General features: G+C 45.0%; 1 protein-coding gene across 4 annotated transcripts in view; it reads right to left on the minus strand.

Moving 5' to 3' along the window:
• The window catches only part of RFX4 (regulatory factor X4), a 156603-nt gene that overhangs the window by 115673 nt on the left and 17886 nt on the right, over positions 1–23044 (minus strand). For 3 of the 4 annotated variants that reach the window (XM_045084750.1, XM_004743066.2, XM_013051553.1), the window contains exon 2: positions 13903–13989. In XM_045084750.1, the coding sequence (XP_044940685.1) occupies positions 13903–13989 (87 nt within the window). Of the gene's footprint in view, positions 1–13902; positions 13990–20939; positions 21111–23044 lie in introns of those variants that run through there. The other variant, XM_004743064.2, reaches the window with a different exon arrangement.

A 23044-nucleotide genomic window follows, 5' to 3' on the forward strand; every position in this document is an offset into this window, starting at 1 on the left:
AGCCAGGGATAGGCATCATTTTTCGTATGCCATCCCACTGTTTTCCTCCTGAGCGTGCTATTTACTTCTGACCTTATAAACAAGGAAGCCGAGCTTTGGGGAGTCTCTCCCTTGCAGGGAAGGCAGGGTCTCACCGCACGCTCGGCATATGGCGGCTACCGATGGTACTAACCAAGGACTGGTCTACCCTGGTGCCAGTGTGGCCTCTCCATCTCCGTCATCAAACAGGTGCCTTCCACCTCTGCAGACCCCTTTCTAGAACACTAGTGGCTTGGCGCTCAGGGTCAGAATGCCCAGCCTCTTTCTTCTGGAAGGGGGTGTGTATCACGGTCAGATGCCTCCTCTCTGGGGACTGTCAATCCCAATTCACCAAAAGTGCTGGTTGCTCATTCGTGCATCAAATATTGATGGTCTGCTACAGTCCAGCCCTGTGCCGGGGGCGAAAGGGCGAGGCCAGACAGACAGGGTCTCTCTGCTCTCTCAAGCTCAGAGTCAAACTATCAGCAAAGAAACTGGACGGGAGAGTCCAGGATGGTAGAGCAGGACCAGATGTGGGCTGTGAGTTGAGCCTTGGGAGCTGAAGGAGGAGCCATCGGGCTGATGAGGACAGCAGAGCACATTTTAGGTACAAAAAAAGAGCCATAGCTGATAGAAACTTCAGGAACTGGTTCTGCCTAATGCTTTTTCTTTTATAACAGGCAAAAATGCCTCAAGCCAAATGAGATTCACGCCATAATTTCAGGCCAGCAGATTCCTGGAGGTGCTCACGGCCCAGGTGGGGCCGTCCATCTGTGAAGCCCACCGTGCTCGTCCTACCCAAGTCGGAGAGCAACCGCCTGCTTACACGTCTCCCGGCAAGACGCCGCTCACCTGCTCCGTCCCGCTGCCCCTGTGCAGTCCTGTCTACAAACACACTCCGGGAAACCACAGCCCACTTCCCGGTGGTGAGCTCCTCTGCTTCCCTCTCTGCATCTACCTTCCGGTAGAAGCTCTGAGGCTGAATTTCCAGGCTCCAGCCCTGGCTCTACCACTCGCCAGCTGTGTGACCTCCAACAGCCTTTTGGTGCCTTAGTTTCTTGTTTGAGAAACAGCGATAATAAAAGCACCAGGCACATATTGTAGGGATTAATTAACCACTTCTGGCACAAGATACAAGCTACCCTAAGTATTCCCTATTCCTATAATAGTTGTCAGTCTTCTGGAGGGGCCAGGCACCTGGCTCCCCATCCTGTCCACGTTTGGCAAGCCCAGCCTCTGGGACAAGGCTATTTGCTCCTCCCCAGTGCTCCTCCAGCACCCTGGCTGGTCCCTAGAAAAGTCCTCGTGGGGTGTGGTCACAGCTTGCCCCCAGTGTGTCTGCCTCACTTGTCTGTAAGTTCTTTAGGGCACAGACCGCCTCACCACTATGGTTCCAGCACCCACACAGGGTTGGGGCTCAAGAAGCCTTTGTGGGATGAATGAATGAATGAATGACCGGCTAAGATAGTACCACAATTAAATTCAGCCTACCCATCGGATTTCATAAGCATACAGATAATACTACCACCAGAGAATCTTTACTGAAAATGTGTAAGGGGCCAGGCACTCTTTACTTCACTGTATTTAATTTTCACTGCTACCCAAGACAGTGAACAGCTTAACAGACATAAAACGTCAAATACGGTGCTTGATGGATACGTGGTGCTTAATCAATTTTAGGTCTGATTATTAATAGTATCCCCTTTTAAGGGAGAAAGAAACTGAGGCTCAGATAAGTGGGAAGCAATTGGTCTGAGGTCACACAGCTAGTGGTGGGGCAGGAGAGGACCCAGTCTAGCTGACACCGAAACTTCTCGAACCCAGCCATCATGAGCCTCGGTCTCTCTTCCAAACTCTAGTACTGTACTAAATATTTTAGGGAACATATCATCTGCTTGATATCTGCTGATGGAATTCACAATATTTGGGAACGTCTTCTAGAATATTTCCTGCCCAGAGCCAGTGTGGTAGAGTTTAATATAGAAGGAGAAAGTTTGTAAATTAATTACTTCTCTTCAAATCCCAGGAAAGGTTCAAGTTTATGCGAGTCTCGAGTTTCACTTCAAAGTTCTAATTCTATTTCCTTTCATTATACTAACCTGGCTGCACCTGGCCTGCCAAACATTTCATTTCCCCTTATCCAACCCCTTCCCAGCCACTGCAAAGCTGATGAGCGGGGTGCCTGGACCCAGCCTTTGGCAGTGGGCACAGCCCCTGGCAGCATACCCTCCCCCCCGTGGGAACAAGGCTCAGTCCCAAACAAAACTGTGATGTTGGCAGCATTGCTCTGAGGGGGCCTCACACCTGCCTCCTTTTACCTCCTCTGGGGGAATTCCTTCAGAACACTGGAATAAGAAAAGACCTTTCTAATTTTGATATTAAACCTGAAAGCCATAAAAGAAAATATTGATAAACTTTCCTACATAAGAAATCCAAAGCTTCTGCGTGTGTGTGTTGGGCGGGAGGGGGGGTGGGGGGCACCTACACCTTAAGTAGAAAGATAACAACATGCCTGGGAAAATCGCAGTCCTACCGCAGATGATTTCATCTCCTCACTGCAGAGAGAGCTCCAGGAAAACCAGAAGGAAAAAGGCTAAGAACCCAGAGAAAAAAGTAGGCAAAGCACCTGACACACAGTTGGAGAAAAAGACAAATGTTCTTGAAATGTGAAGAGATGATTAATCTCGATTAGTGAAAATAAGAACTGGACTAAAATACCATTTCTCAATCTGATTGGCAACAATCCAAACTCGACCACACCACTCTGCAGAGGCTACGGGGAACAGGTGCCCTCCCGCCTCGCAGGGGCGGGGAGGGTGTGAAATGGTGCCCTCCCCTGCCCCCCCACGAGGAGGTCATCTGGCAGAATCTCCTGAAATCCCACATGCTCTCTACCCAGCCGTCCCGTGTCTGGGAACAGATCCTCTGGCAACGTAGGAAATGACCACACGCAAGGTTTTTCTTTGCAACTTGCCCGACACAGTCAAAGTTCAGAAACAGCCCAGTGCTCATCTGGTGAACTAAATGAGGATACACCCTCATTTAGTCGCAGAATGCGACACGGCTGTGGAAAGAAGATTAAAAACAAGAAAAGAATGAAGATGCTCTCTGCTCTTACTGATAAGGAACACTCCGGGTGTTGTTATTAAGTGAAAAAAGCAAGTCGCAGCAAAAGGTCTATAGGCTGTGCCCTTGTCTGTGTTAGAAAGTGGCAATAAAGGGAGTGCCTGGCTGGCTCAGTCACGGAGCATGCGACTCTTGGTCTTGGGGGTTGTGAGTTCGAGCCCCGGATTGGGTGTAGAGATTACTTAAAAATAAAATCTTTTTAAAAAAGAATAAGAACATTTTAAAAATGAATAAGAACATAAGTTTGAATTTTTATTTGCATAAAGAAATAAAATACTGACAGAATGCACCCCCCAAAAGCACCAGAAATAGTGGAAGAAAACACAAGAAACAAATAAAAGTATGCACCCCAGGGAGTTGAGGTGGGAAGACAGGGGTGGGACCAAAACTTCTCACTGAGTATCTTTAAGGCATTTTGGGTTTTGAGCATATGAAATACTCTCAGTGTGGACAAATGAAAAACTCCTCTACTGGGCAGGGAGCACCTACAGGAAGAATCTGGTCATATGGTTAAGTGGTCCTGGGATGCCCTAAACTATAAGCAAAATAACAAAGACTCATAACCTGCCATGCATGACTTTACAGCATTTTGCTTTCCTAATATCCATTTTCCTAACCAACACTGTGCACCTGCTATGTTCCAGACCCTATTCTAGTAAGTGACTCAATTAGGCATGTTCCCTTCCCCTCGGGTGGTTATGGCCCATGGGGGTGCCGAGGGGCCCAGTCACAGATGACAGACTAGCCCCTTCTCTGCAAGAGGAGAGGACAGATGGACACTCAGGGGGACAGGAAGGGCAGCCTGTGGTGGCAGAGTGGATGGTTGAGAAAGGGGAGGAGTCTGGTGGGTTGTCTTAAACCGTGGCCTCCTCGGCCGGCCAGCAGTCTTGTTCTTGGCTTCCCACTCAGGAATAGAACTGCAGCAGATGCCCCATGAGGGCAATCAGATTGTTAGAAGCCATCATGGGGGGACTCCCTGCGGCGGCACCCCCCCCACCCCCCACCAAGAACTTCCCGCTCTAAGTCTGTGCCTTTGCCCTAGAAGTTATCAGAATGCCTTTCTGCTTTTGGTAGGGGGCTTTTGTCCACGACTCGGTGGGAATATGACAATGTTTCGCTACATTTCCTCTTCTCCGGAACCCATCTTAGGAAGTTACAAGATCTCACACTGGATAATAACCTGACATGCTGAGTGAGTGGAGTGGGGTGACACAGTTATGACACAGCCTGAAATGTGAGGAGATTTTAATAGGATAATGATGAGTCACAGGAAGCTGTGACCTGCTATGACCCCGGTCGTAGGCCATCATGGCACTGAATGCCAACTTTCCCCTCCCTTGTGCTGTAAAAATCCTCCATCACAAGCAGACTGTCGGTAACTGCCCTGATGAGTTGGTGAGGGGCCAGGGAGGGTGACGGGAGTAGGGCTGTGTGCCCAGGCAGGCAGGTGAGACAGAACAGCCCAAACTCACCTCTCCAGCCCAGTTTCCCACGGTCTTTCAACCTCTCTGCTCAAGCCAATCTGGAAAATTCTCCAAGCTCAAAAACCTCCTCGGGGCTTTCTGCTTCCCAGCCCTTGACCATCACCAGTTAAATGAACAAACCACACGGATGCTCTGAGGCCCCAAACAAATGCCACTTCCTCCAAGATGCTTCCACGGTCACCATCCAGGCTGTGACCTCTCCCAACTTCCACGTGCATGCCCATCACCTGGGGGGGGGCTGTGTAAAGAGGCAGAGCGCAGGTGGAAGCAAAGCAGGGTGGGTCCTGAATGATGCTGAGCTGTTACATAAATAACCCTGGAATCTCCGACATCTCATCTTTTAGTTACATGAGATGATAAACCACTGTGAGGTTTCTCATCCCCCAAAGCATTCTTAAAATATTAGATCTGGGTTTTTTTTTTTTTTCCTGTTTTTTAAAACTTCAACCATCTCCTGAGCCCCCTCTATGTTCCAGGCCCTGGTATTCCAACAGTGAACCCCACAACATATCTGCCCTCATGGAGCCTCCAGTTGTGTAGAAAATGTGACAAGGCACAGACAAAAGCTGGTCTACCCTTCAGCCACTGAAAAGGAGTGATGAGTACTCGTAGCTCTGGTCTCATTTTCCTGTGAACAAGCTATGAAATTGTCAACAGCAAGCCTTTGATGCACTGCCTTCTGAGAGACAGAATAGTGCAAAGACAAAATGACCGACGTTCAAAGCAGATGGACGGACCCAAGTTCAAATCCTAGCTCTACCACTTACAGCTATCTAATGTTGGGCCTTTGAGCCTCGGTGTTCAAATGTCTAAGAAGAAGCTCATTTTGGGGCGCCTGGATGGCTCAATGGGTTAAAGCCTCTGCCTTTGGCTCAGGTCCTGGTCCCAGGGTCCTGGGATCGAGCCCCGCATCGGGCTCTCTGCTCAGCAGGGAGCCTGCTTCCTCCTCTCTCTCTGCCTGCCTCTCTGCCTACTTGTGATCTCTGTCTGTCAAATAAATAAATAAAATCTTTAAAAAAAAAAAAAAAGAAGCTCATTTTAAGATACTTCCTAAGACTATTATGAGATTTGAATGAGGTCATGGACTTAGAGCACTTGCTCAATAAATGACAACCATATATACCTGTAACTATAAACATATACATATATAAAAGTTTGCTTAAAAATACATGCTAAGGAATAAAGACTAGAAGGACGTCAGGAGTGGTTGCCTCTGGACAGTGAAATTAGAGGCAATTAGTTTTCTTCCTCCTCTATTTTTTCCTAGATTTTCCAAAAATATATATACACATAACTCATGGCCAGGAGATATATTTTTTAATGTAATCTTTAATATATATTTTTAATGTAATCTTTGTGTTTCAAAAATGAAAACAACATGTGGACAGTAAGTTCTTTGTTCTTTTATCCAGATAGGGGTCAGGTGGCCCCATTCTAGACATAGCACTGGCACTGACTCGCTGTGCAATCATAGAAAGTTCCTTCACCAATTCGAGTCTAAATTTCCCTGTCTAAAATTAATGACAACCAGACTCCTGGTCTCTCCATGGTGAGATTGCTTGCACTGGTTTAACTCATTCACCAAAACAACTAAGGAACCATTTTCCAGAGAGAAGAACCTCAGAGAAGGAAACATATCTTCATTCGAATTCCCGTTAAATCTTAAGCCCACTGACTCATGCAGAGAGTAAGAAGCCAAAAAACCAAGGAGAGCATATCAGCTTAGAGGCTGAAGAACTGATCAAATGACCACTGACTAGTGGGGAGTCAGAGGCTAGAGTTCAAGCTGAATGAGGAAGAAGGAACTTAGTAAACACCCAGAGCTTTTAGCTGTGAGCTTGGAGTAGAGACCCCATCGTAGGAGCATAGACAAGACTAACACACATCAGATTTAATCAAGATTAGACAGGATTGAGAAGACCTGCTGGTTCTCTAACTACCTGCTAGAACAAAATGTAACCCCCTTCAGAGGAAGTTAACATAATTCACCCAAAGCCTCTCTCACTTTGTATCCATAATACCCACATCAAATCAAAAACTATAAGGCATCCTGAAAAACAGGACCCAAACCCTGAAATCCAAAGGAAAAAAGACAGGTCTTAGAAGTTAATCCAGAGAGGACTCAAATATTACAGTTACCAGACTTTAAAATAACTATGGTTAATATGCTTAAGGGGCCAAAGGAAAAGATGGTCAAAATACAGGAAATGATGGACAACACAGATGAAAAACAGGGAATACCAACTGAGATTCAGGGGAAAAAAAGAAAAATCAAACAGATATCTACCACAGAAGAAAATGTGAAATTTAGGTCACTTGGATAGACTTATTATCAGGCCGGACAAAACAGAAAATGAGATTTAAGAACTAGAAATTCAGGAAGTCAATAGAAAACACCAAACTGAGGTACAAAGAGAAAAATGGACAAATCAAAGCAGAGATTAAGAAACATAGGAGGTACAGTCAAAGGTCTAATAGTCCCATAACTACAGTCCCAGAAGTAGGTAAGACAGAATGGGGCAGGAAAACTATTGGAAGAACCAATTGTCAAGAATTTGACCAATTTGATGAACAACAATCCAGTTGTTCAGTGAACAGCGAAGTTCAGTCAACACCAAGAAGAAAGAATATAAGAAAACCATACCTATGTACCTGTAGTCAAAGTGCTTAAAGAATCTTTAAGGCAGCCAGAGACAAAAAGACATATTGCATCCAAAGGGGTAAAAATAAGTCTGAAGACTAACTTTTGAAAGCCAGAAGACAATGGGATGACAACTTGAAGGGACTGAAAGTGGGGAGGGGTGGGTGGGATTTTAACAACCTAGAATTCTATATCCAGGAAAAATGTCCTTCAAAAATACCGGTGAAATAAAGATGTTTTTCATGCTCTCCACTACCTGACACTGTACTACCCAAATATTAAAGGAGTTTATTTGGCTTGAAGTAAAAATGGTCCCAGTGGAAGCACTTAGGGCGTGAATCAAGAGCCCTGAAAAGGGTAAATATGTGAATAAATAGAAAGAAATGTTGACGGTTTAAAACAATAATAATAACGTCTTACGGGGCCTGAAACATTTAGAAGTAAAATACATTAAGGCAATAGTACAGAGGGTGGGACGGAGCTAAACAGGGTTCAAGTGCGAGCATATGCATGACTGGGCTGGAAGGAGAGGAGGGGCAACGTGAGGTGCACCCGAGAGGACCGCTGAGAAAGAATCTGTCACCGGAAAGTCAGCAGAGGAAAACATCAAAAAAAAAAAAAAAAAAAATCTTAAACTGGATCATCCCTTCCAAAAAAGCAAGAAAAGAAGTAACAAAGGAATAAAGACAGAAGGGACAAATTAAGATTAAATAGTAAGTTTGTGGATTTAAACCCAACAATGTAATTTAAGCACATTCCATTTAAATGATGTAAATATTACAATTTAAGTTACAGATGATCAGACTGGTTTAAAAACACACATTAAAAACTTTAATATTCAATTCAGAAAGGTTGGAAATTGGAAGATGAAAAAAAATAAACCATTACCTACTTGATCTAACTGATTTCATCCATTATCTGCTGAATACACAGCCTTCACAAGTGTACATGGGCATTTGCCAAAGAGACCATCTGTCAGGACAAAAAGCAAGTCTAGACAATCTCAAAGATTGAAATCATAGAGAATGTGTTCTCTAACCAAGGTGGAATTATAATAGAAGCCAATAACTAGATAACTGGGAAATAACCAAATGTTTGGAAAACAAAGCAATAGATTTCTAAGTAAGCCAGAAGAAAAAGGAGAAATCACAATAGAAATTGAAACAGGAGTTTAACTGAATGATAATGAAAGTATGACATCAGAAAAATTATGGGATATACGTAAGCAGTTCTTAAAGGAAAATCTGTAACTTTAAATGCCTGTCTTGGACAAGGTTAGATTCCATGATCTAAGAGTCTGTCTCAAAAGCTAGAAAAAGACAAAACTCAAACAAACTAGAAGAAAAGAACATAGAGGAGTAGAAATAAATGAAATTTTAAAAAGATGTCAATTGAGAGAAGCAATAAGTTTAAGAGTTGTGTCTTTGAAAAGACTAATAAAATTGATAAACTCTGGCAGAACTGATTGAGGAAAACAGAAAAACATAGATTGTCAATATCAGAAACGAGAGGGAGCCATCGTTCTAGGTGCAAAATACATGAGGAAAAGTGACAAAAGGAAAGTTTAAACAGTGTCATATAAAGAAATTTGAAAATTTAGATGAAATTAATTCCTTAAAAATAACAATTTGCTAAAAGTAACAAATCAAGAAAAAAAATAATCCTTAAAGAAAACTCCAAACCCAGAGGACTTTGATGCTGAATTCTTCCTAACGTTTAAAAAAGAAATAGTGTCAATCTTACACAAACTCTTCAGAAGAAACAAAAAAGAAGAAACTCCTGCCTCTTTTTAGAAGGCCTGTATGACACCCGAACCTGAGAAGGGAATCATAAGAGAGAAAAATCAGAAGTCAATAAAATCTTATAAATAACAGGTACCAAGATTCTTAACAAAACACGTAATGTAACCTAGAAATAGATAAAAAAGATAATATATCTGACCAAATGCCATTTATGCCAGGAATGGAAGATTGGCTTAACTTTCAAAATTTTATCCATATAATACACCATATTAATAGAATAAAGGAAAGAAACTACAATCATCTCGACAGAGGCAGAAAAACATTTAATGAAGGTCAACATACGTTCAAGAAAAATCTCTCAGCAAACCAGGGATTTGATCAGGAATACCTGCAAACAAAATCCACAGTAAGCCTGACATTCAATGCTGGAACACAAAATGCTTTTCCTCCTTAGGTCAGGAACAGGACAGCGTGTCTGCTATCACTAGTTCAACTCAATGTTGCACTAAGGTCTCTAAAGCACAGAAAAATAATAACATACAGACTATAAAAGAAGGTGGAAAGCTCTCACTATTCTCAGATGACATGATTATGTCCATTGAAAAAATTTTTAAAGCAAACTCATAATTAATAAGCAAATTTAGCAAAGCAGCTGGATATGGTCAAGATCTAAGAAATCAACTGCATTTTCATATGCTAGCAACAAAGAATGAGAAAAAAATTGTAAATACGACTACTTACAAGCACACTGAAAAACATCAATTACCTAGGAATAAATCTAATGCAAGATGCACAAAACCTCTACACTAAAATCTATGAAATACTGCTGAGAGAAATTAAAGGCCATTTAACACATGGAGGTGTGAAGCCACACATGTAGATGGGAAATTTGATGTTGGTGTCCATTCTTCCCAAAATGATTATAGAATCAGTGTCATCTCAATCAAAATCCTGTGGATTTTTGTGACAATTGACAAACTGGTTCCAATATCTGTATGGAAATGTTAATAATTTAAATTAACCACAAAGATCTTAAAGAATCTTATGACCCCAAAACAGAAAAACAGACCGAATGGTTCATAATATATAATAAAGGTCAAGACAGATCCACATGTGTAGTCTCCTGATTTACAGCCAGTGGGTAAAGGATTCTTCCCAACAAAAGGTGCTCTATCAGTCAAAAATTAAAAATAAAATTTTTTATTTTTTGTTGTTGACTCCTCCCTCACACCATATACAAAAATTCCAGATGGACTTCTGATACAAAAGTAAAAAGCAAAACAATAAAACTTTTAGATAATAATATGAAAACTATCTTAATGACCCAGAGGTAGGCAAAGATTTCTTAATGCAAAACAAAAGGCACTAACTACAAAAGAAAAACACTGATAAACGGGATGTTATTCGAATTAAGAACTCCGTTCACCAAAAAAATACCACTAAGAGAATGAAAGGCAGACTACAAACTCAGAGATGTTTGCAATACTTTTATCTGACAAATACCTCCTCCTGAGAATATAAAAACAACCCTTACAAATCATTAAGGAAAAGACAAACAGCACAACTTAAAAAGAAACCAACAGGCAAAGGATGTGAGCAGGCAGTTCACAAAAGCAGTATCTACAAGAATGTTCACTAATCCTTCTCAAACTCTTCCAAAAAACGGAAGAGGAGGGAACACTTTCCAACTCATTCTATGAAGCCAGCATTACCCTGATACCAAGTCCAGACAAAGACACTACAAGAAAAGAAAGCTCCCGATCAATAGCCCTCATGAATATTAATGCAGAAGTCCTCAACAAAATCTAGGAAACAGAATTCAACAGTGTGTTACAGGACTGTACACCATGACCAGGTGCAGTTTTTTATTCCCCAAATGCAAGGATAGTTCAACACAGGAAAATCAATCAGTGTGTACACCATACTAACAGAATAGCCACATGGTCATCTCAATGGGTACGAAAAAAGTGTTTGGCAAAATTTAACACCTTTTCATGATAAAACACCCAACAAAACAGAACTAGGAGAAAACTATCTCAACACACTAAAAGCCCATACAAATAACTCACAGCTAACATCATACTCAACGGTGAAAGATGGAAAGGTTTTCCTCTAACATCAGGAACAAGACAAGGATGCTCACTTATGTCACTTTATTTAACATAGTCCTGGAAGGCTTAGTCAGAGCAGCTGGACAAGACGATCATATGCAACACACACACACACACACACACACACACACACCCCTTAGTGCAAAGCTACAGTAATCAAAATAGTGTGACATTGGCATAAGGATAGACATACAGACCAACAGAATAGAATAGAACAGAGAGACAAGGAATAGACCCTCACATATATGGTTAAATGATTTTTAACAAGGGTGTTGAGACCATTCAATGAAGAAAGAACAGTCTTTTCAATAAATAGTGCTGGAAAACTGGATATCCACATGCAAAAACAAAAAAAAATTTAATTTGGACCCTTACCTTATGCTGCATATAAAAACTAACTCAAAAGAGTCAAATACCTAAACATGGGAGATAAAACTATAAAACTCTCATAGAGGAAAAGCTTCCTGGTGTCGGGTTTGGCAATGGTTTCTTGGATATAACACCAAAAGCACAGGCTACAAAAGAAAAACAGATACACTGGGCTACATCAAAATAAGAATTCTGTGTGTCAACAGACACAACCAACAGAGTAAAAGGCAATCCATGAAATGGAAAAAAGAAAACAATTTGCAAATCATATATCTGATAAGGGGTTTGTATGTAAAATATATAAAGAAATCCAACAATTCAATAACAAAAAAATAAATAATTCAATTAAAAAGTGGTAAAAAGACTTGAACAGACATTTCTCCAAGAAAGATATGTGAATGATTAATAAGGACATGAAAAGATGCTCAAACCACTAATCACTAGTGAAGTACAAATGAAAATCATGAGATGCCACTTTACATGCATTAAGATGGTTATTACTTTAAAAAACACAGACAACATAGCAAATATTGGCAAGAATATGGAGCTACTGGAACCCTTGTTATTTGCTGGTGAGAACGTAAAATGGTGCAGCTGGTATGGAAAATGGTATGGAAAATTCCTTGAAAGATTGAAAATAGAATTAGCACACATTCCAGCAATTCCACACCTGGGTATACAGTCGAAAGAACTGAAGGCAGGAACTTGAGCAGATATTTGCATACCCATGTTCACAGCAGCATTATTCACAAGAGCCAAAAGGTGGAAACAACCCTAATGCCTATCGAAGGATGAATGGATAAACCAAATGGGGTATACACATAAAATGGAATGTCATCCAGCCTTTAAAGGAAGAAAATTCCTGATACACGCCAAAACATGGATAAACCCTGAAGATACTATGCTAAGTGAAGTATGCCAGTTACACACAAAAAAAAATGTTATATGATTCTACTTATATAGTCCAATTCATAGAGGCAGAAAGTAGAACAGTAGTAACCAGGGACTGGGAGATGGGACGGGGGAGGTGAAAATGGGGAGTTACTGTTAGAGTTTTAGTTTGGGAAAACGAAAAAAGTTTTGGAGATGGATGGTGTGATGGATGAATGTACTTAATATGCCATCAAATTGTACACTTAAAATGATTAAAATGGCCAATTTATTTTAGCACAAGACAAAGAATGCTCAGAGATGCTTTAGAAATAACTAAAAACTTGAGACAATTTATGTACCATCAACATTTAAATGGATGTGTAAACTGTGGCATATGCCCACAGTGGAATACTATACAACAACAAAAAGGTACGGGCTACATACAACAGGTGGCTGCATCTCACAGATATCACATTGAGTGAAAGGAGCTACATACAAAAGAATACATACAGACTCTATAAGTCCATTTATATAATGCTTCAAGAACAGGCAAACTCAAACGATAGTGATAAAATTCAGGATGGTGATTATTAACAGGGATGAGACACAAAGGAACCTCCCAGAGTTCTAGAAACATTCTGCCTCTATTCTGGGTGGTGCTTACATAAGTAGATGCAAAATGAGAGAACAAAAGATATTCATCAGACCATTCACATAAGGTTTATAAACTTTATGTTCAATTCATCTCAATTTTATAAAATGATGCAAAATCGTGATGATAGAATGACAATGCCAGAAAGAACCTGGAAGAAAGCTGTTTGGCATGTCCAGCAAGCACTGTTGGGGACTGTGGAGCAGATGGTCCCTGGGCATGCTCTGAGAAAGCTGCACTAAGGCAATGTACTTTACCGGCCAAGGGAGAAAGGCACTCTGTCCCTGCTGGAAATTACATTTACGATGAGCTGCCCCACTTTTTCAGTGTTTAGGGGGCAAAAACAAGCCCCCATCAGTCTTCTCTCTTAATATGAGGTCCCCAGAAGACCCAATCTGACATAACCCAGGGAAAGGTACAAATACAGCAGTTTATATCATCCTATTAACTCCCAAATCTCTAGTTCAAGATCTGGGAGAAATCTTTACTTTCAAAGAGCGAGGACATTTCCGACTCTGAAACAACGATCCCGTGACACACTGATTTAATCCTGCATCTACAGGGATGCAGAGAATGGCCTTTCCCATTCAGGGTCCACATTTGCCCAACTGGAGTGTCACTGTAACTCGGTCTTTGGGGACTCCGACAATATGAACGTATAAACAGCAGGTGTTTGCTGTGGCTCGTTTCTGTGTTTACTTGATTGCACTGCACTCCCCAGCGCAGAATGTCCTGGCGTTGGGGGGCTAGTGTATTCCATAAATGGCTTCAGAGTCTCTTGCCCCAGGTGACTTGCCCCAGCCTAACATTCGAGAAACACCATCCCTCCCATGAGGACACTGGCTGTGTCTAGGACATGATGGAAGAAGGAATTTCAAGCACTTACTTTCATCATTAGAAACATTCCCCAGAGATGTGTGGCTGGAATAACGTTTGTTCTCACTTTCATTGAGACATCTTTCAATCCAGCTCTCTAAAAAAAAAAACAAAAAACAAAAAACAAAACAGAAAGAGAGAAAGAGGAAAGAAAATCACAGAATTGCAGAATTGCTATTGGTGTTTGTGAAGAGGCAGGAACATCATAAACACATTCGACTCAAATGCCCACTGGTTTTCATCTGAGCCCTGCCCCGGCTGAAACTGGGCTTTCCACAAAGCCCCACGGGTGCCACTGTGGAGGAGACAAAATGGTGACTGAAGCCCCCTTGAGTATTTCTTGGTCAGATTCTACTACTTCTGGAGTAGTCACATCCCAATAGTACCAACTGAGGATTATCTTTCTTTGCATCGAGAAGTCGTTTGTAAAACAAAGTTTGGTCTACTAAACCGCTGGTGGTGGTTTATAAATAAATTAGCAGCAGAACCCTTCACTCAAATGAAAAACAAAAAGGAAAACAGATATAACCTGAGGGTTTTGGATGAACTGGAGGAGGAGGGCAGGGAACTTGACAGCTCCCTTCCCTTCGCCAGGTGACCCTTCCCACCGCCCCCCACCCCTCCACCCAAGGAGCACTTCCAAGCATAGCCCCAAAACCACTGTGGGAGGAGATATTAAAAGCTATATAACAGGTATGTAGTACTTTCAAAATCCAAAAGACTGTTTTCTTCATCAGATTCCAAAGTCTACAAAAGTACTTTCCACAATGTAGCACGATGGTTAGTCCATTCGGTAGACCGGCTACTGCTCCCTCCTTCATTCATTCAACAACATCCGCTAACTGCAGTCCGTTCTCCTACAGTGCTTGTTTTGAAAATAAGCATGCACTCCCGTGCAGGTAATATATTAGGAAGTGATCTGAGCAGACAGCAAGCTTTGTGTTTGCTAACGCTCATTTCTTCCCTAAGAAGCATCAGGCGAATGCAGAAAACCACACATAGCTGAACCAAACCCCCAGCCACAGGAATACGCAAAAATCCCACGTGCTCACGCCCGAGACATCTACCAGCTACCTGAGCTCACCATGCATGTTTTGAGCCACACCTGCCTGGATAAGCCACCTTCTACCACTTCACCATAACCCACAAGTGACAGCCTTTTGGACATCCACTTCCAAATCAGACTTCAGGTCTTTTCCAAGGGGAAATGCCAGGCTTAATTGTATTTCTGCACCTCTTAAACATTGAATTAATGTGGGCAAAACTCTGCTGTCATTTTAGCTAGACTCTTAATTTTTTAAGAGCTTTCGAGTGTTCTGCCCCTCATTTATTTTTCTAGTAAACTGGTTTCTATCATGTTGTTTTGTAGAACGTAGTGGTTTGGGGGAATGCCTATATGGTATTAGAGCAGAGCTGACTACAGTTTTGTGTTTCTGCAGGGGGCAGTCCCCCCCACACCATGTTGCCTTTAGAATTTAGGAGCTGGCATTAACTGAGCACCTATTCTAATCTGCCAGGCACTTTGCATATGTCATCTCACAGAATTCTGACAACTCCCAGAAGGAAAGATTTTAATCTCCATTTTTCTTCCTAGAAAGCATGAGATTTAAGTCATGTGACTCCTTGTAATTCAAAGAGCCAAGGACAAGATCATGAGTTAACACTGTAGGTGACATATTCCAGAAAGGAGGCATGCTGGCAACCGTGGGGCAGGGGAGAGGGCGGGGGTGGGGGACAGGGAAGGATCAAACGCAAACAGCAGGGAGAAATGTTGGGGTTTTGTTTTCCATTTTATGTCCCAACAAACTGCTCTTTTAAAAGCTGCTCCCTAAATTGTAAATAAGTAGGGGGAAATATCCAAGGGGAGGAACCCGAGCCAGCTTGTTAAGCGGAAATGGAAAGCTGGTATTTCTGAGGAAACACTGAGTAGCAGAGAAATTCAAAACATTAAAATGCCACCCGTTTCCAGACACCAACTGTGCAACGCAGAAACAAGCGGCTTGTGAGGCTGTCAAAGGTGTGATGACAGAAGGTGGGTGTTTGTCACTGCATTGCTTCCAAAGACGCTTTGGGGTACGAATCTCCAGAATTCTTTTCAGGACGCTCTAGAATATCTCCACTCGGATCTTCTAATCCCCTCGAGTTCTGGCCCGTTTTCCTTGGCGGCAGGCGCGGCTGGTTTGGGATGGCAGCTCCTGAAATCCGTGGCCCTTCCTCCACCAGCGCACCCCCGCGAGAGCAACTGCTGTTGTTTCTCAAGCCCGCCCTGGTCTTGCTAGCTAGTCACATCTGGCGACTCTCACATGCGTATGGACATGCACATGCACGTGCACACACATGTACACACACACACACACACACACACACACCCTTTTCAGCAGACACAAGGAACTAAGAGAAATACTCTCCCTCTCACCCATTCATCTGTGTCAAGGTCAGGACTGTTGGGGCGCCTGGGTGGCTCAGTGGGTTAAGCCTCTGCCTTTGGCTCGGGTCATAATCTCAGGGTCCTGGGATCAAGCCCTGCATTGGGCTCTCTGCTCAGCGGGGAGCCTGCTTCCTCCTCTCTCTCTCTCTGCCTGCCTCTCTGTCTGCTTGTGATCTCTGTCTGTCAAATAAATAAATAAAATCTTAAAAAAAAAAAAAAAGATCAGGTCTGTTAACATTGGAGTCCTCAAAGGGCCAGTTCCTGCAGGTGAAAAGCCCCAGTGGTTGGCGGGGCACTCTTTGAAGAACTCATGCTAACATTCTGGAAGGGAGATGGCTCTGAACACCCAAGGCCAAGAGAGCGCAACACCAGCCCACAAGAGCTCAAGTCAAAACTTTCCAGAGAGCTGTGCTCCCCCCACCCGATTGCCCAACCCTGGAGAGAAATGAGAGCAGAGTGATGAGAAGAGAGAGGGGACTCAAGTGCCGGAAGGAAAGAAGAAAACTCACCAAGTAACCGTTCCCTCCACTCACAGCACCCACTCGGGTCTCTCCAACCCCACGGCCCATGCTGGGAGCCACCCTGCTACTCTTCTCCCCGGGGCAACACAGAGTAGGGTGGCCTGTCATGCACACGGCACCGATCAGAAGACAGCCACCACGGCTCCATCTTTCTGGTCAACGTACCCCCACACACTTCTGCTCTTGCCTCGAGAGAGCTGTTCCCACTTCCGTGCCATCCAGTCCACCTGCATCTGGCTGTCTTCTAGCTCATCACTGGCCACTTGCACCTGTGGCATCCAGGATGCACTCTGGAGGGTCCAGACCATGGTCCCAGCAGTGCCAAATATGGCAGAAGCATCTGATGTTCTGGACATCAGGAGTTCTCAGAGCATTCAGAGGTCTTACATCAGATGTCACTGGGACATCTAAACAGACCACTGGCCTTAGCTCTGCAGGTGCTCATTGACCTTCGTCCTCCCTGGCGTGTCTCTCAACAGCGGCATCTGCAGTCGACGCCCCCTAAGTCAGGTTGGTCCACACGATTGCAAGTCCTCTATTTAGGTCACCTGCAGGAAACTTCACCTACTTGAAAACTATTAACAATGAATTTTGGTCTTACAAAGATCAAGAATTACTCAACCAAAACAACAGGAATATTGCATTTCTAATAAAGCCCTGTGCAAACTTATGTACTTGAAGATTATGTGATTTAATAATAATAATAAAGGTCTCTGTCCATTGGCTCTTTATGGGCCAAGCATTACGCAAATACATTACATAAACCAGAGTACTTAATCCTCGTAACGAGCTTGAAGTAGGTGTTATCAAGAATGTTAAGGCTCAGTAAGATTAAGTGACTTGTCTGAAGTCACCCTGCTAATAAGAGCAGGACTGTCTAAGACAGTCCTGAGCTAGAAGACAGCCAGATGCAGGTGGACAGCAACACTGAGCACAGTCTGCCTGGCATTCGGACTTTCATTGAAAGTCTACGTACCTACTACTGTTTTTTGTTAAATTCATTCATGTATTTCTTTGCCAGCCTTTGCTATACATAGCAGGCCCTTCTGTTTAGGTCCTAAATATCTTCAGAATGAAGTCCGTGTTATTCTATTTCTTTCGACTCTCACTAGCACCTGGTCTGAAGTTGCTCCGATAGCACCGTCCCGAGAAATGTCACGTTACTGACACACGTGGTATCAAAGAATGCACAGCATATAAGCAGATCTGTATGTCTACAGAATTTCCTAATCTTTTCTTTTTTTTTTTTTTTTTTACCACAGAAGGCACAAAATGGTACATCAAAGATGATTTTTCAAATAAGGAAAGCAGCATTCAAACAAGTGTCTCTGTTGTGCCTTCTGGAAGAAGCATCTTTAATAAAAGTCATGAGTGACACAGACATGAGGAAGACTGGCTTCCGGCCTGCAGTAGTCACTGGAAAGCAGGGCAGATGCTACGCCCCATACTCACAAGTGCAGGAAGGCTGTCCTTTCTGTCCACCTTGTACCCAGTAGCTTGCACTGTGCCTCACCCCATGGCTGTGACACAAAAAATGTGTTGTTCAGTGCATTTTTTTTTTTTTTTTTTTTTTTTGAAAAATGTTAAGTTCCCACTGTGTGCCGGGTACTATACAAGATATTTTCACAAATGTGGCTTACATTACAGGGATCTCAGAATAACAGTAGGAAGTGTGTTTTAAGATCTCTACTAACAGACATGAAAACTGAGGCTTGAAGCAAAAGTTCCAAGAGAAGGCAGGCTGTGGTCAGTGCTGCCCTATCTGTGCCCTTGACCTGGGCATGGGACAAAGAGAGTATAGCTCACACTTGGCCAACTCCCTGCTCCCCACTGCCTCATTCTTGATCTGTAAAAATAAATCATCTGATCTTTGAGTAAGGACCCCGTGTGCTCTAAGTGTCCACAGGATGTACGGACAGCTGTGAGTTGGGCTTCTGGGCTGCAACACATCACTTCCCCTGATTCATCTGGGGTCACGGGTAGGAAGGAAGACACCAGCCATGCTTGTAGATTCTTACTTTCCAAGGAGTTTAACCCGCACTCCTCCGAGGCAGATCTTTAGGCCTTCCCAATTTAGACTGGGTTTTCTAGAAGGTTGGGTTCCTGTGCAGCAGCAAAGAGCAACCAGGAAGGAACTGCATCAGGAAAATGGCACATCCAAGGCTCAGAGCAGCTTCGGGAACAGGTATTGATCTGGCGGGAGGGCACAACAGAGATGGTGGCCTAAAGCCAGCTAATCCTTGACGTTCACAGGGCACACTGACACAAGAACATGATCTGAGCTTCCCGGTGCACCTCATGAGACTGAAATTCACCCTACTTTAAACATGAGGAAACTGGGGTCTAGACCATGGCAGTGGCTGGTCCAAGGTCCCACAGTCAGACGGGATTAAAGCCAGAATTCAATCCCAGACCTTCCATCTCCAAAGCCTATGTTGCTTCTGCCTGCCACATCATACCGGGCACAGACAGTGATCTTGGGCTAGCCATCCATCCACTCATGCATTTTGCAAGTTGTTACCAAGTGTAAAGTTGCAATGGAAGAGACGACACATACACTTCAACCGGGGGCCAATATATTACAGCAAGGTATCTTTGGAGGACCCAGGGTCTCAGGACCTGAGAATACCTTATTTACTTATTCTTGATTTATTATTTATTTTCCCCACCTTACACAGGTAAGTCTAAGAACCTTATCCATCTTTGCCCTGCGTCATTCGCAGGCACCTGGCATGGTGCCAGACTCTGCATCTGAGCAGAGACTGAGCACAGGGAGGGCATAAGTCTTCCAAAGGTCCACAGGGAGGGGCCCAGGGAGGCCAAGGCCCTGAGGTTAGATCCTGGGCGGCTGGTGATCATGGGAAGGACGGCACGAAGGCCCTGTGGCTCATGGAGTGACCAAGGGCGAGACAGTGCAAGATGACAGAGAAGACAGAGACAGGCCAGGGAGAACGCGGGGTTCGGGGTTAGAACAACTGGATTTCAAATCCCAGCCCTGCCACTTACTAGCTGTGTAACACCAGGATGATTCCCGAAGCTTCCAGGAGCCCTACCTTCCAGGTTCTCCGCAGATTAACTGAAATAATACAGGTGAAGCGCTTAGAAGGCGTGGCTTTGCAGGCCATGGAAAGATGAGAGCGTGGTCTCTGTCCACCAGGAGCTCGCAGCCGAGTGACGAGGACAGAGAGTAAAGGCCACGTCCGGCATTTCCTGACCTTTCTTCCCCCACACCAGTCACCCTGTGCCACATGCCTCCCTTTATCTCCTCACGACCCTCTGAAACAGAGACCTGAAGGATTCTGACTCGGGAGGAGGCACTGGAGACTCAGAGACGCAGGGTAAAGGCAGGCAGCTAGCTGGTGGCCACGCCAGGGTCCTGTCTGGCTCCCTTTGAGGCTGGTGTGCTCTCACTGGGACACACAGCCTCAAGAAGCTGGCAGGTAACCGGGAGTAGTCTGTTACTATAATACCATGCCCGGGAAGCACAGAGAAGCTTCCGTGTCGGCCTTTGTACAGGAGGTGGCATTTCACCCGGTCCTTAAAGGATTCAGCCCCGACCAGACAGAAGAGGCCAGGAGGGCCATGTCACAGACAAAAGCACAAAGTGGGTTCTGGGAAAGGCGACAAGCCCACTGACCTGGGATCAGAGGAGTGGGGCGGGCGGGGGCAGGGGCGGGCCGGTGGAAGAGTCTGGGAGGAGCAGATTGCCAAGGCCTCACCCACCAGACCCAGAAGCCTACAGGCAGCTGGGAGCCAGCCATCATTCTTGAGCAGTGGGGGAGTGACACGACGAGCTTTGTTTCTGAGGAACTGGATGAGAACAGGGAGTTCTTGACTTATGCAACACCTGAAGAAAATGCTGCCTGACTTACAAACTGTCACCGGGTTTTAATAGAAGGCGTTATTCATACTCTTTGTATCAACAGTCTTTCAGGGCCCTGTGCTGGGGCCTATTTTAGGAACTCACAGCTCTAGAAATGTTACATCAAAAAGTTGACACGTCACACTCCCAGCTGCCAAGGGAGCGCCAGACCCCAGGTCCAGGAGGTGTCAGGGTGTCCCTGCCCCCTCCTCCCCTCCCCGAGGCGCAGCCATTACCAGTGGAACCATGCCGGCAAGGCCTGCTCCTGTCTCCCCCGGCACCAGGGCGTGATCTCCTCTTCATCATTCTCTCTCAGCCCCAGTTTCCCTCTGCCCTGGGGTCCCCACCGTAGTGACACTCAGGAAAGCCTGCCTCCAGGAGGCAGGCAGCTGTGGCCTCTGGGGGAGGGGGGCAGCACAGGTCAGTGGGTTGCCATGACAACACCACAGGCCCTGCCCCAGGGGCCGCTGGGTTCCAGGAAGGGGCCCCTGCCCTGCCTCCAGGGGGCCACCCCACTCTGCCCCTGTCTGTATTCCTTCCCTTGCTCACCAAACATTGCTTTAGCACCAACTATTTGCCTGGCACTGAGGTAGGTTCTCGTACTGGACACCACAGACAAGGTCCCTGCTCTCAGGGAGCTCGGATTCTGTGGTGGTGATGCCCAGAAACAAGCATGCACGATGACTTCAGAACACAAGGAGGGTTAGGAAGAAAATGAAGCCCCAGAATGAGATAAAGAGAGATGGGGGAGCTGTTTGAGGTAGCAGGACACTGAGGGCCTCTTGGAGGAGGCGATGTTGGGGCAGGGGCACAGACCTGAGGAGGGATGGGCCTGAAAACCAGTGTGGCGCGGAGAGGACCGGTGAGAGCAGTAGGAAACGAAATCAGAGGTAGGAAAGGCCGAATGCATGTAGGCACTTGCTGGCCCTAGGAAGAACCCCACATTTACCCCACACGAGCTAAGAAGCTGTTGGAGGGCCCAAAGCAGGTGATGTGAGCTGCACAGGCTCAGAAAGTATAGCCTGCTAGGGGCCGTACACACATCCACCCCACGGCCTGTTGGTGAAGCATCTGTGGGGCACCGCGTGCCAGGCGCTCTGCGACACGGGAGGGGCAGCGTGGCAAACCAGGCAGGCACCGCTTCTGCCTTCAGGGAAGGTTAGAGTTTAGCATGAGAGTCAGCTGTTGGATAATAGAGATGGGGTTCCTGAGAGAGCCGCGGAAGAGAAAAGAAAAGGGAGTCTGACCTTATGTGTGAGTCAGGGAAGCTTCTCGGAGGAGGTGGCATTAAACCGACAGCTGAAGACTCCGAAGGCATCTTGTTGCCACCCCAGGTCAACAGCGAGGGAGGAGTGTTTCTGGCAGAAGGAACGTCATGTGAAAAGGGTCTACAACCAAGCTACCCAGGTGCCCCAAATAAGTAAATCTCTAAAAAACAAAACCAGAAGCCATTCTGTGGGCAGCTCCACTGGGTGCTACTGAACACAACCTCAGAGGGCAGAGAAAGGGAAGCAGGAGACCACATGATTATTATCCAAACTTTGGAGATTGCTTTTGCCAGGACCACATATGCAAGCTAGTCCCAGGCAAACTGACACTTAATGGCCCCCAGGTAGGTCGTCACTGCAAGAGCCTCATGAATTTAGAGTGGCTTAGGACAGAGGCAGCAAGATGAGAAAAGATAAGAACTCTGCCCTCTTTCCATCTAACGGGATCCACTACTCTAGCTGGTCCAAGACACAGGTGTCCCCATGTCCCCACAGCTCTTCCTCACCTGCTGGGGTCTCAAGCACAGTGTGAGGAAGTGAATCTGAGGTGACAGTAATGACACGTCCTGGAATGTGCTGCCCACTATCTTCACCACCAGCAGCATGGTAGCTTCCTGTTAGAGCATCGGCGCTGGGCTCCTAGTCATTTACGGGGATGATCTCAAACAGTGCAGATGGGGAAGGTACAGGTTACACAGACGCATGGCCAGGACAGAGAGGAGTGTGAATGGCTTGGTGCCATTATCCCCACACCCCGGGCTTCAGGATGTGTCCACTGTGTCCTCTTTGTCCCTGTAGCTGATGGGTACCCATCGCACACAGAGGCCAGGGTGCTCAGAAACACCAGTCCACTTAGTATCCCCTCAACACTCAGTGGCCTGGGCCTGGCTCTCTGCGAAGATGGGAGAGGACTTGCTTCCTCCTTCAATTCAACCCTTTACTGGGAGAGATTCCTAATTCACAACCCCACTCACTCTCCTAGCAGTACTTGCTAAAGAACACCCTCCCCAGTTTTCCTCTTTACTTTTCTTTTCTTTAAAAATCTGAGCAGTGGCAGGGGAGGGGGGCACCTG

This window comes from Mustela putorius, unplaced genomic scaffold (assembly GCF_011764305.1).
Source record: "Mustela putorius furo isolate JIRA1106 unplaced genomic scaffold, ASM1176430v1.1 tig00000788_pilon_pilon_pilon, whole genome shotgun sequence".
Lineage (NCBI taxonomy): Eukaryota > Metazoa > Chordata > Mammalia > Carnivora > Mustelidae > Mustela > Mustela putorius.